The 14,747-nt window shown below is 42.0% G+C and overlaps 1 protein-coding gene across 3 annotated transcripts in view; it reads left to right on the top strand.

Moving 5' to 3' along the window:
* slc7a10a (solute carrier family 7 member 10a) overlaps positions 1–14,747 on the top strand; it is a 91,122-nt gene that overhangs the window by 28,599 nt on the left and 47,776 nt on the right. Inside the window, exon 2 of one of the 3 annotated variants that reach the window (XM_060911971.1) lies at positions 12,041–12,245. In XM_060911971.1, coding sequence (XP_060767954.1) covers positions 12,041–12,245 — 205 coding nt within the window. Of the gene's footprint in view, positions 1–12,040; positions 12,286–13,381; positions 14,073–14,747 lie in introns of those variants that run through there. The other 2 variants (XM_060911972.1, XM_060911973.1) reach the window with 2 other exon arrangements.

Below are 14,747 nucleotides of genomic sequence, written 5' to 3'. Positions count from 1 at the left end.
GTGCGTTACTCGATAAAAACCTTCCGCTGCATTGTTGTTGATGCTAAAGGGATTAATCTGACTCCACTCTCTTCCTGAAAGGGTGTTAGATTTAGGTTGTGCTGTAGGTCGCTGTGTTTTTGACCCAAATTTCTGTTTTGGATACCAAAGTGTGGTCAGGGGAATTTAAAAAAAAAAAAAAGAGCTTACAGGCGGTTTAGTGGTTGTTTTGGTAAATAAGTGTCACAGGTACAGTGATGAGTTACAGTCGCTTACAGAGCTCCACTTCTTTACAGACATAAAGACCAAAATACATACATGTTATTTACCAGCTGGGAGGTCCGTATGGTGAAATTCCGTGACCGAGGTCTTGAAAGTACTGAGCGAGGCCGTCTGGGCCGAGGTCAGTATTCAAGGCCGAGGTCACGGTATTTCACCATACGGACCGACCTTAAGCTGGTAAATAATATATTTATTTTTTTCTTTTTACCAGATTCTAACAGAAAACGAGAGCGCCCGAAAGGGAAAACCGAGCCGAGGCGAGCCGCCATTTTGAATCCTCATTCACGGCTGTAATGCAAATGGCTTCCTCCTCGGTATACAAGTGCACTTCCATGACAGGAAAAAAACTATATTTTGCTGCCTATGTAGTCCCCTATTTATACAAAATTGAGTCATTCAGGATTCAGCCATGTTTTTGCTCGGTGTTAGCAACAGTTACAGGTTTTTAGCTTTCTCCTGAAATGTTTTCTTTTATTTCTTCTTCCTCAGGGGAGTAAAACTCGCTTTTGCTGTGAACACTGTCGTTATCGCTATCCATGCTGTAAAATTAATGCTATTCTCCTGAGAAATGCTGGCAAAAATGTATAAGCTTTTTGATAAGCTTTTAAATAAATCTTATTAAAAAAAGATAAACGTTGACAAAAAAAATGCTACTATGTTTGTTGTTGTGAACGAGCGAGTTCCCAGAGGTCCGTAACTGAGGTCTATACCGTAGGATTTGGACCCACTAGCCAGCCAATCAGAGCGCAGGATATGGACCGCGAGAAAAAAAAAAGTTATTTCATTATTTGCTGCTTTATGGTACATAAAAAACCAAACTGTACATAATACATGCTATGATCATTGTTCTCATTTACTGGATGTGTTCATTCATTCATTCATCAGTTCACCCTCCCCATCTGTCTTCATTCATTCAAATATATATCTGTTAATTTGTCCATCCATCCCTCAATCAGTTCATCCATTTATTCATCAAGTCAAGTCAACTTTACTGTCAAATATGCTATACATGCTCGACATACAGCACAGATGAAATTTCAGTCCTCTCTGACCCACGGTGCAAACAGGCAATGAAATAAATAAAAATAGAATAATTGAAAAAGCAAACAATATAGTCAAGAGCACTTGAGGTATAGCAGGTAAACATGAAATAAGCAGTATAAACAAACTAGCAGCTGTTAAGGTGAGGTAGTGCGGAATAGTGCAAATGAGTGAGGTAAAGTGAGATGTGCGGTCCCTGAGTTCAGTGTGTTAATGAACGATGAGATGTGTGTGTGTGTTGGGGGGGGTAAACTGTGAGGGTGACATGTCGGATGCTGAAGGGGGGTCAGGGGGGTGTGCGAGCAGAATCTGTGGCAGGGGGCAGAGGGGGGCGGAGGGGCAGAACAGGGAGGGAGTTGAGCCTCCTGACCTCCTGGTGAAAGAAACTGTTCTTGAGCCTGCTGGTTTTGGCCCGGAGACTCCGCAGTCTCCTCCCCGACGGCAGCAGGCTGAAGAGGCTGTGAGATGGATGGGTGGGTGGGGTCACCTGCAATCCTAATGGCTTTGCGGGTGAGGCGGGAGTTATAAATATCCATTAGAGAAGGGAGAGAGACACCAATGATCCTCTCAGCTGCTCTCACGATGCGCTGCAGAGTCTTGCAGCAGGACACGGTGCAGGCGCCGTACCACACGGTGATGCAGCTGGTCAGGATGTTTTCGATGGTGCCTCTGTAGAAAGTGTGCATGATGGGGGGCCGGGGCTCTTGCTCTCCTCAGTTTGCGGAGGAAGTACAGACGCTGTTGGGCTTTTTTGGCCAGTGATGCAGTGTTGTTGCTCCAGGACAGGTCTTCAGAGATGTGTACACCCAGAAACTTGGTGCTGCTCACCCTCTCCACTGCAGCACCGTTGATAGATAGTGGAGCATGCTGGGTGTGCTCTCTCCTGAAGTCCACAACAATCTCCTTCGTCTTCTCCACGTTCAGACGGAGATTGTTGTCCTTGCACCACATGGCCAAGCGGCTCACCTCACTCCTGTAGATTGTCTCATCACCATTGTTGATGAGACCCACCACAGTCGTGTCATCCGCAAACTTGATGAAGAGATTAGAGTTGGATGTTAGTGTGCAGTCATGGGTCAGCATCCCGGACTGTGCCATTCTGTGCCGGACTGTGGCTGACTCACTCAGTCAGCCACTCATCTAACGGATCCCCATTCATCCATGCACTAAGCAGTTCGTTCGTTCATTCATTCATTCATCTGTCTGTCCATCCTTCCATCTGCATATTTACCCATCGATCAGTTCATCCATTCCATCCACTCATCCCTCTATTAATCCATTCTTCTGTCAGTTCAGCTTCCCAGAAATTATGCATTGATCATGCTATTCATCCAGTCCTTCATTTTGTAATGTATCTATCCATTAATCCATTCATTCATCTGTTTATTCATCTTTTCATCAATGCATCCATTCATAAATCTACCCAATGATGAATGAATGGATGAATCAATCAGTTTGTCAATCAGTAAATCTGTCATTCCATCCATCTACCCAATTATCAATTCATTCATTCCTTCATTCCATCCAGTCATCCCTCTATTAATCCATTCTTCTGTCAATTCAATTTCCCATGAACTTATGCATCGATCATGCTATTCATCCATTCCTTCACTTACTAATGCATCTATCCATTAATCCATTCATTCATCTGTTTATTCATCTTTCCATCAATGCATCCATTTATCCATCCCTCTATCAGTTTCTGTCCATCAGTAAATCTATCTGTCCCTCCATCCATTCATAAATCTACCCAATGATCAATTCCTTCATCCATTCATTCATCAGTTTGTCCATCAGTAAATCTGTCAATCCATCCATCTACCCAATTATTAATTCATTCGCTCCCTCATTCCATCCAGTCATCCCTCTATTAATCCATTTTTGTCAGTTCACCTTCCCATGAACTTGTGCACTGATCATGCTATTCATCCATTTCTTCATTTACTAATACATCTGTCCATTAATCCATTCATTCGTTTATTCATATTTTCATCAATGCATCCATTTCATCCATCAGTTTCTGTCCATCAGTAACTCTATCCATCATTCCATCTATCCAGCCATAAATCTACCCAATGATCAATTCATTCATTCATTCATTCCATCCACTCATCCCTCTATTAATCCATTTTTCTGTCAGTTCAACTTCCCATGAACTTGTGCATTGATCATGCTATTCATCCATTCCTTCATTTATTAATGCATTAATCCATTCATTCATCTGTTTATTCATCTTTTCATCAATGCTTCCATCCATAAATCTACACATTGATCAACTCCGTTATCCTTCCTATTCATCTATGAATGCATTTATCCCTGAAACCATCCATTTATCTCTCCATCTATCTGCACGTCCTTCCATCAGTCTATCTATTCCTTCCTTCCTTCCACCATTCATTAATTCATTCATTCAGCTGTTCAACATTACATCTGTTTGTTTGTCTGTTCATCCCTCCATTCCTCCCTCCACTTGAGTCTCTCAGCAGCTCTCTCTCTGAGCAGTAGTGCTGAGATCTAATGCAGTCTTGAGTTTCCACCCTGTGATGTTTTCGTCCGTTCACTGAGGCTCGGCTCTCAGCACACAGGGAGGATGTGGTGACCCGCTGTCTGCTCTTCTTCCTCTGAATCATCTGAAGAGCTTCTAAGTGCTGCTCCGTCTGAGGAGCGTTAGATAAATCAATAACGCACTGCTTTAGAAAAGACACACGAGACCCAGAGGGAGGAAGATCCCGGATTTATTCCTGATCTAAGCTGTGAAATGAGGGTGGCATGGTGGTGCAGTAGCTCGCACCGTCACCTCACAGCATGAAGGTTCTGGGTTCTCTGATTAAAGAATGTTCTGCATGCTCGGGTGATAGTTGTGATGGTTGTGATTTCTCCATCGCTGTATTCTGACCTGTATGAGGCAGGTTCCATTCCCACATGCCTCACCATGAACTTTTAGGCTTTTTAGTCTTTTGAGTGTCCAACCGAATTCAGAGTCAGCAAATGAACGAGTAGATGTGAAAGCACCTTATCTTCCAATTCTTCAGTAAAAGATGCGTGACTAGGTTTGTTGAAGGAACTCAGGACCTGGGAATGTTTAGCACCACTTGCGAAAACTCTTCATGGTTTTCAGTGTCTTGGATTCATCAGAGGATCTGGTTCTAGTCATTTAGACATGTAAACTTCCAACAAATGAGATCATGTGATTCTGCAAGCTTGAGAATTTTACTGGAGAGCCTCAAATCATTCCTGACAGGAGTCGTTATTGAACAGAAGAGTACACACACCACACATACAGTACACATGTGCGCGCACTCATATTCAGGATACTCTCCAGTCTAAACAAACCCACCTTCTGTTTTTTGGGTTGAGAGATCAGAGTTTACTCCAACATGGACTTTAATGCTGATTTTAACAGCTCCACATCTGTTGACTTTGACATCCTTTTTTTTTTTTTTTTAGCTGACGTTTTTCTGAACCGTTTCTCTAGAAAACAGGACTGAAAAGAATCAGAAGAGCTGATCTGCTTAGAACAATGAGCGATGATCCTTTCACAGTCAGTTAAATTTTATTTATAGAGCGCTTTTGTTAAGAATGGAAATCGTCAGAAAGCAGCTTTACAGAAATGCGCACGTCAATTTCGATCCTTAACAAACAAATCGGAGATGACCGCGGAGAGGGGGGAGGGGGGACCTTGAAGAACCCTTGAAAAGAACCAGAGTGAAAATGGAGCACGCCCTCTTCGGGGTGACTCGGGTTATAAATCATGACCGTATACAGACGTAGAGGACATTTTATTTTATTTCTGTATTTAATATTGGACTTAATACTCATCTCATTATCTCTAGCCGCTTTATCCTTCTACAGGGTCGCAGGCAAGCTGGATCCTATCCCAGCTGACTACGGGTGAAAGGCGGGGTACACCCTGGACAAGTCACCAGGTCATCACAGGGCTGACACATAGACACAGACAACCATTCACACTCACATTCACACCTACGCTCAATTTAGAGTCACCAGTTAACCTAACCTGCATGTCTTTGGACTGTGGGGGAAACCGGAGCACCCGGAGGAAACCCACGCGGACACGGGGAGAACATGCAAACTCCGCACAGAAAGGCCCTCGCTGGCCACGGGGCTCGAACCCGGACCTTCTTGCTGTGAGGCGACAGCGCTAACCACTACACCACCGTGCCACCCCTGGACTTAATACTCTCAAACCAAAATCATGCAAGAATATGTAAAAAAAAAAATATATATATATATATATATATATCCTTCTCACCCCCGGCGGGGGGGTGGTATCCATGTCCATCCATAAATTTTTATTTATATATATATATATATATATATATATATATATATATATATATATAATATGAAAAAAAAATACACACCTCCAATATAGTCAAACTCCGCCCCCTGTGTGTACCTTATTCTTTATTTGGATCCCCATTAGCTTCCACAAAGTGGTTGCTGGTCTTCCTGGGGTCCACAGTAAAAAAAAAAAAATTACACTCAGAAAAAAACATAATACGAGAACATTACATTAGGAGCAGTGAACAAACACACAAAGAAAGTCAGTTTGATCTACACAAAGGGAAAATAATAGAACAAAAGACTAATAAAAAAGGAACTATCGGGCAACAGGACATCGTCGATCCAATGCAACTTTCACAAAGCAGGTTTGTAGTACTTGAGTCCAACTCGTACCCTAATTTTAAGGACTCATGACTTGAACTTGAGCACTGATGACTCGGGCTTGGACTCGGACTCGTGCATTAACTGCATTCGGACTCGTAAATTGGAGACGAGGACTCGGATTTTTTCTTTATTTTTTTGTAGCATGCCATAATAATTTGGCATAAGATTTTATATCTGTATTAATTTTTGTACGAATTTTGTGTAAGAGTGTCACACCTGTGCACCTTGGCACGTGCATCAGAGACTCTCGGGCGCGCTCCGGCCAGCACACGCATGCTGTAAACGGTTTCATATAAAGGCAGCAACAGCCACCGTCAAATGGTGCGGGTGGAGTCTTGTTCTCTGATTTGACTTGGATCAATAGTGGACTCGACTCAATTTTCTTTAATGACTTGGACTTGAACTGGACTCGGACTCGAGGTTTAGCGACTCAACTACAACACTGTCACAAAGCAGCTACGCTACCTGCATATGATTTTGATTTTTTTTTTTTTTTAAATGCTGTCTTAATTCTTAGTGACTTCTTATGCGAGAAACTCTGCTTAATGTTCCTGATGTCCTCAGGCAGTTTGTTCCAACTTAAAGAAGCTGTATTGCTGGGTTTCAGTCATGTCATGTGATTTTTTTTTTTTTTTTTCTTTCTTTCTTAGCAGTTTTACTGGAAGTGACTTTTCTTAGCTGGTCTAAACAGCTGCCGTAGTGCAAACAACTAACGATAACTTATCAGAGTACGCTCGTAATCTAGAAGCCACTGCTGGCTTTAGATATCTTCAGAAGATCGCTATGTGCAATGGAATCGACCCCTACAGTCTGGAAAAGAAGGCTTTGTCATACAATCTCGAAAACTACCCTTCAGTCGAGTTCCCCGACATCTCCAACTATCTGGTGTTGCAGACGTCCTTCTACACCGCAAAACAGATGAAAGCGTGGAAGAGTATGGAGGCTTACAACTGTTTTGTACGTGGCTGGGTAAAGGACCTCGGGATCAAGTCGCTGCCGAATGAATCTTGTATTGTTTTTGCCCGTGGAAGTTTTTTTTTTTAAGCTTTTCATTCGCATCTTTACAACAAAGTGCTGCAAGTTGAAGTGTAAACAAACACCAGTTTGCTTGATTCTCACTTGTGTTGGCTCTTATCTCTCAGGTCATCAGAAACCCCTTTAAAAGAAAAGAAAACCCATTTTGAAATACAGTTATGAAGATAGATGTTGATATAAACTAACGATTCATGTGAATAATTGAAAATAAGGAGCTCACACAACTAAGATATCCATCTCCGAAAGTCAGTTTCTATGCAGAATGGACGATTTCATGGAGGCCACCATTGAAAATATTTTAACCAATCAGAAAAATCCCCCCCAATTGTTTCCTGCAGTGCTCTGACGTTATTTGGGCGCAAAACATGGAAGCTCTGCATAGCAAGTAAGACTTGAAGCTGCCTCTGGCTGGAGATTATTTCATTAAGTTTATATGGAAAAAAAAAGAAATTCCATTTCTCCAACAAAAAAGTGGAGGGGGAAAGACAATACTGATGTCGCTAATAAACAGCGAGGGAAGCGTGAACAGCTGATTTACTCCTATGTGACTGAACGGGGAAGGTAACTTCTCATATTTATATCCCCGATACAAGTAGTGCTGCCGTGACGCCTCATTCTGCGGACTGTAACCTTGCTAGACAACCTACAAACAAATCTGTCAAAGAGGCAAGTGTGCGAGTTTTTACACGTTCCTGGCAGCATAAGCACTCGTTAGCACGCTTGGCATGCTCTTGACTCATCTCATTATCTCTAGCCGCTTTATCCTGTTCTACAGGGTCGCAGGCAAGCTGGATCCTATCCCAGCTGACTACGGGTGAAAGGCGGGGTACACCCTGGACAAGTCGCCAGGTCATCACAGGGCTGACACATAGACACAGACAACCATTCACACTCACATTCACACCTACGCTCAATTTAGAGTCACCAGTTAACCTAACCTGCATGTCTTTGGACTGTGGGGGAAACCAGAGCACCCGGAGGAAACCCACGCGGACACGGGGAGAACATGCAAACTCCACACAGAAAGGCCCTCGCCGGCCCCGGGGCTCGAACCCGGACCTTCTTGCTGTGAGGCGACAGCACTAACCACTACACCACCATGCTGCCTGCTCTTGGCTCATTCATGAAAAATTTCATCAAGATGTCCCCAGGCTAGCCTACCGTAATTACCGTAGTAGACAGTCCAACCCCTGCTGCAACGCAGAAAGAGGATAAACAAACACTGCTTCACGCAGCTCGTGTGTGCGGAACATTCTAAAGAAAATTGTTTTACTCAAACAGCTCTGATGCACCGGCTTTAAGAATACCATACACACCAACGCTGAATCCACATGCGGTTCCCACAATCTTTTGCCAAAAAGCGGACGAGACAAACGAGACCACACGGTCAGTAGTCCGCAAAATAGTTCAAAGGGTAAGAAAACGCTTTTTACGGCTTCCCTAACTTTTTATTAAGCATGATGTTATTTTGAGTTCCTTTGGGCATAAACGTAATAATTGCTGATGCAGCTAAGCGGCTGACGTTTGGGCATGTTGCTTTGATTTCGTGTTCTCAGAATGACAAACTAAAACAACTCTATTGTTCACTTGTGTGGAACTAATTGATATGGTAATGCTTGTTTATCATGATCATCATTATTCGTGTCACTGTCTGAAATACTCGAGGAAATCAGTGAAGAAAACGTCGCTGGCGCTGTGGTCCATTTTGTCGAATACGGCCGTGTACTGTAAGTGACGTCACACTTTACAGAAACCATTCAGAGTTTTTAGGTTTACAGGAATGTGTTTGTGGAATAGCCGACCTCCATCACTGCAATCCAGTCAAACGCGTCATCATTTTAAGAAACAGGTGAAAGTTTTTATGGAGTAAATTCCAAACCCAGTTTTAGTGTGTGTGTGTGTGTGTGTGTGTGTGTGTAACTAATTTTTAATCATTTTGGTGCTATTTCCGTAATCTAGTTGGACTCCGCGATAATTACAGTTGGCATATTTTTTGTTTGACTCATTGTTTATACAATTTTGTCAATTTATTATTGTCTCTTTATATTTTATTGTTTCTTGCTGTCATCAAGAGGATCACACTGGAAATAAGTGTATTTTATACTTTGTCCTCAGTGCTATTTATACTGTATCTTTTACATGTATGAATTTTACCAAATAAATCCAGACCGTACCAGCAGCTCGGGTGTTTCTGGCGATATTTCCGCCTTTTTTCGTACAAGTGCATCCTGCTGTAATGTTTACATGAATACCTCTGGGCTGAATTACGTTGTGCTGATTTGGATCACTAATCTGGAATGATCCATGAAAAACGTGATGGTATTTTTTTTTTTCAATCACTTACAACTCTGTCAACTTTCATGATTTTTTTTTTTCAATCAGCTGTTTTAATTTTGTTCAGGGCGACAGGTCGCAACTTTTCCTCACTTGGTGTCATTCTCTATCTCTTACCGTTACGGATCTATAGGACACGGTGACCAGACGTCCCGGTTTGTAACAGCTAGTGCAAATTACTGTGACTTTCATCAGAGTTTCTATCCAGGTGTGGGGGGGGGGGGGGGGTTTATTCCCCGCTGGCCAAAAGGCCTGAAAGGGGATTATGTCGTGGTGATGTCCATCCGTCCATCTCAGGAAAGGGCCTTCTGAAATCAACTCCTGTCACAATTTTTGGAGGAATTTCACGAAACTTGGCAGAAGGCTTTGTTATAGGACAGTAATACACATATTGCAACTTCATTTGCTGTATACACTGGTGCTTGAAAGTTGATGAACCCTTTAGAATTTTCTATATTTCTGCATAAATATGACCTAAAACATCATCAGATTTTCACACAAATCCTAAAAGTAGATAAAGAGAACCCAGTTAAACAAATGAGACAAAAATATTATACTTGGTCATTTATTTATTGAGGAAAATGATCCAATATTACATATCTGTGAGTGGCAAAAGTATGTGAACCTCTAGGATTAGCAGTTAATTTGAAGGTGAAATTAGAGTCAGGTGTTTTCAATCAATGGGATGACAATCAGGTGTGAGTGGGCACCCTGTTTTATTTAAAGAACAGAGATCTATCAAAGTCTGATCTTCACAACACATGTTTGTGGAAGTGTATCATGGCACGAACAAAGGAGATTTCTGAGGACCTCAGAAAAAGCGTTGTTGATGCTCATCAGGCTGGAAAAGGTTACAAAACCATCTCTAAAGAGTTTGGACTCCACCAATCCACAGTCAGACAGATTGTGTACAAATGGAGGAAATTCAAGACCATTGTTACCCTCCCCAGGAGTGGTGGACCAACGAAGATCACTCCAAGAGCAAGGCGTGTAATAGTCGGCGAGGTCACAAAGGACCCCAGGGTAACTTCTAAGCAACTGAAGGCCTCTCTCACATTGGCCAATGTTCATGAGTCCACCATCAGGAGAACACTGAACAACAATGGTGTGCATGGCAGGGTTGCAAGGAGAAAGCCACTGCTCTCCAAAAAGAACATTGCTGCTCATCTGCAGTTTGCAAAAGATCATGTGGACAAGCCAGAAGGCTATTGGAAAAATGTTTTGTGGATGGATGAGACCAAAATAGAACTTTTTGGTTTAAATGAGAAGCGTTATGTTTGGAGAAAGGAAAACACTGCATTCCAGCATAAGAACCTTATCCCATCTGTTAAACATGGTGGTGGTAGTATCATGGTTTGGGCCTTTTTAAGTTCGTTTCTTAGACAAGGATTTTTTAAACTTGTTACCTTGTTAACAGTTTCGGCGAGAATCTTCCGCCTTCTTCAGAAACAAAGAAAATAGATACCAGCGTTGGATTTTAGAGGCAGTGGAGATACGCAAGCGGGCACAGAGGACGATGAACCGGGATGAGGGAGCGTATGCACTGTCGCACACCTGGAGCGCCGTCCTGGAGGAGCGACCTGACCGCAGGAGGCGTGAACTACCTGTCAAATTGGGCGGGACGTTCACGCCTCCGTAACACAACATCAGCTGATAAGGCACGTCACCACTCGACATCTGGTGACTGTTTCTGAAGAAGGTGGAAGATTCTCGCCGAAACTGTTAACAAGGTAACAAGTTTAAAAAATCCTTGTCTAAGAAACGAACTTAAAAAATATCTATAATAGATAGACATAAAGAACTTCCACTACATATGGTTTGGGCCTGTTTTGCTGCATCTGGGCCAGGACGGCTTGCCATCATTGATGGAACAATGAATTCTGAATTATACCAGCGAATTGTAAAGGGAAAATATCAGGACATCTGTCCATGAACTGAATCTCAAGAGAAGGTGGGTCATGCAGCAAGACAACGACCCTAAGCACACAAGTCGTTCTACCAAAGAATGGTTAAAGAAGAATAAAGTTAATGTTTTGGAATGGCCAAGTCAAAGTCCTGACCTTAATCCAATCGAAATGTTGTGGAAGGACCTGAAGCGAGCAGTTCATGTGAGGAAACCCACCAACATCCCAGAGTTGAAGCTGTTCTGTACGGAGGAACGGGCTAAAATTCCTCCAAGCCGGTGTGCAGGACTGATCAACAGTTACCGCAAACGTTTAGTTGCAGTTATTGCTGCACAAGGGGGTCACACCAGATACTGAAAGCAAAGGTTCACATACTTTTGCCACTCACAGATATGTAATATTGGATCATTTTCCTCAATAAATAAATGACCAAGTATAATATTTTGTCTCATTTGTTTAACTGGGTTCTCTTTATCTACTTTTAGGACTTGTGTGAAAATCTGATGATGTTTTAGATCATATTTATGCAGAAATATAGAAAATTCTAAAGGGTTCACAAACTTTCAAACTCCACTGTATTGTAGTGGGGGGTATTGTGCTCTCAGAGCACTTTTGGGGGTTTGTTTGTTTTTTTAACGCATGTTTGTGATGCTGATGTGCTCAGGTAAAAAAAAAAACCACAATAATCCACCTTTTATTTCAGCAAATAATCTGATGGAGTGAAACCTTTGATCATTGAGGATGATGTCTTCTGTTTGTTGGCTTGTGTTGTGCAGGTAACATCATTGGCTCCGGTATCTTCATCTCTCCGAAGGGGGTTCTGGAGCATGCTGGCAGCGTGGGCTTCTCCCTCATTGTCTGGGTCCTCGGTGGAGGGATTTGTGCTCTGGGGTCACTGTGTTACGCCGAACTGGGCGTCACCATCCCCAAATCTGGGGGAGATTACTCCTACGTGACGGAAATCTTTGGAGGACTGGTGGGGTATGAGGGATTTGCTTTCTCTCTCTTTCGAAATTTTCAGGTGAAAAGACGCTTTACAGACAGTGACTCAGTGAGTCGGTTCTTTTGCATTTATGCTTTCATAATTCCTTCCCTGTGATGTCACAGGTATCACAATATTTTAGCAAATACAAAATCTTGAAAATATTCATTTTTATTGATTTTTTTTTTTTTTTTCCTTTTTAGTATTTCAGATGGGTGTGAGTTTTTGTAGACGTTTATTAAAAGTGTCAGTTTTTACAACAAAATGCAACAGTTGCTGTTTTGCTGGCTGATTATCATACATTATACAAATGTCTCCTAATATGATCTGACATTTAAGTTATTCCATGAAATCGAGTCGTACATGAGCTGATAGCTGACGAGGTGCGTAGCACCAAATTGTCTATAATCCATGTACGACGAGATTGAGTGGAATGACTGTTTTATTCTATCCACATTCACTGGATTTTGAGAAACAGAGCATTTTTATTTTTTGCAAATTTGATAAATAAAAACGTCCTACAAAATCGTTTTCACTTAGAATGTAAACAAACCGGTTAAATGACAGGTTTAAAATTAAAAAAGATATGGTCTTACTTTTATTAAATACTTTCATTCCATGTTTTGTTGCACTTTTTTGTGTATTTTTTGGGGTTTTGTTTTCGAGTAGAGTTTTTATTTCGTCCTCGGTTGGTTCAGCAACACGCTCCGCCATTTTGTTTTTTTTTCTACTCACGGTATATGAGCTGATAGCCTAGTAGTAGAGTAGCCAATCAGAGCGCGTGATTGCTCATATCCAGTGAAATGTGGATCGAATAACATGATTTATTTTTTGAAATTTTGTCCACCCTCGGAGCACGCCAGCAGTATGCAAGCATCCAAAAAAATCCCCAAAAACTTGCAAAACAAATAACTTTTTGTATGTGCGCTGTACGCAGCTTTTTCATTTTAAGAATCGCCAAAACAGATTTTACTCAAAGTTAAGATCTTTACATGTACAGCATGATGTGAATAAACAATGCAAAAGTGTGGAAAAATAATTAATGAATTTAACATGACATTAATATTCACATTAAACGCAACTCGATTATGTAAACATTTCACAAAAATAATTGCGTGATGTAATCAATAAGTGGTGATATGCTCGTTTCCCTTTTACAAAATAAAGGAGAGGAAAAACAAACTGTTGGGCGTGTCCTGTCCCTCTCCTGAGGACGCAGGGAGTTTCGCTGCTTGGTTCAGGATTCGCTGAGAGTGATACCAAGCTTCGCTACACCACGTCACAAAGCAGGCTACGGACCAGGGACTGGACACCCACTGTTTTCATCTCCGAGCTCCTCGACTATTTTGTTTCCAGACGTCTTTAAAGTCGTTATCTTTATCAGTTTTGCTGCTCTTTTTAAACAGCGCTGGGTTTTGAGACACGAAGTGAATGAGAGTCCGATCAGCCTGCAGCAGTGTGATGCTGATGACATTTACACAACCCACGTCCTGATTGGTTGAATATCTGTGAAATGAGAAATATTAGAAAAATCAAACCTATTACAAAAAAAAGTCGCTTTTTTTCAGACAAGCGTTCATTTTTGATGTGAACGTCTTCATGTAAGGTATAGTTGTTTGAAAAAATATATTGTCAGACAGAAAAATTGTAACAACAAACTGCGATCTTTACTCTTCCATTTTGTTGGGTGGAAGCCATGGCTTAATGGTTCGAGAAGCAGCTTAGGGACCAAGAGGTCGCTGGTTCTATTCCCTGGACCAGCAGGAATGGCTGAAGTGCCCTTGAGCAAGACACCTAATCCACAACTGCTCCCCAGGCTGCTCTGGGTATGTTGTATATTGCGCTGGGTAAGCGCGTCTGCTAAACGCCTGTCATGTAATGTTGGCCCTGGGGTCATGTGACAGTCAGGAGTCAATCCCAGGATGATAAACATTAGTATTTATGAATATTTCGACTGTAACACTCGATGTTCTTCAGACGGTTATTAATTCCAGCTTTTTAAAAGAGTGCAATCTTTGCTCCTCGTCTCGTAGTTTCATGTACACTTTTCTGGCCACAAGCTTCAGAATCTTAAAGCAATCTGCACACTAAAGCGGTGTGTTCACACCTCAATCTCACACACTGGATTTTGGATGCTGGGACACAATAAAGCAAAAGTTGAAGCCTGGTATCGTTGCTGTATTTCTATCTACTTCACTGAATTCGGTCTTTAAGAGGCAACGTAAAGGTCTTGTGAGTTTGCTGATGAGCTTTGGGTTAAAATCTCAGTCAAATGCGAGCTAACTTCCTGTCGAAGTCAGCAAGAAGGCACCAGACTCTCTAGAGAAAACCAGACGTCTGGTTCAGCAGATTAAGGGCCAGAGTTACCAAGCAGGGCAAATTAACATGAGGCTGCAATAATAATAATAATAATAATTAAAGCCGCAAGCGGCCTCGACGGGCCCTCGCGCCAGCGGCCAAGGGGGGCGGGGGCATGCGTCCCCGCGAAAAACCTTCCACAG

Source organism: Neoarius graeffei, chromosome 27 (genome assembly GCF_027579695.1).
Source record: "Neoarius graeffei isolate fNeoGra1 chromosome 27, fNeoGra1.pri, whole genome shotgun sequence".
Classification (NCBI taxonomy): domain Eukaryota; kingdom Metazoa; phylum Chordata; class Actinopteri; order Siluriformes; family Ariidae; genus Neoarius; species Neoarius graeffei.
Note: the sequence above shows the minus strand (reverse complement) of the source record. Positions and strands in the feature narration are given on the sequence as shown.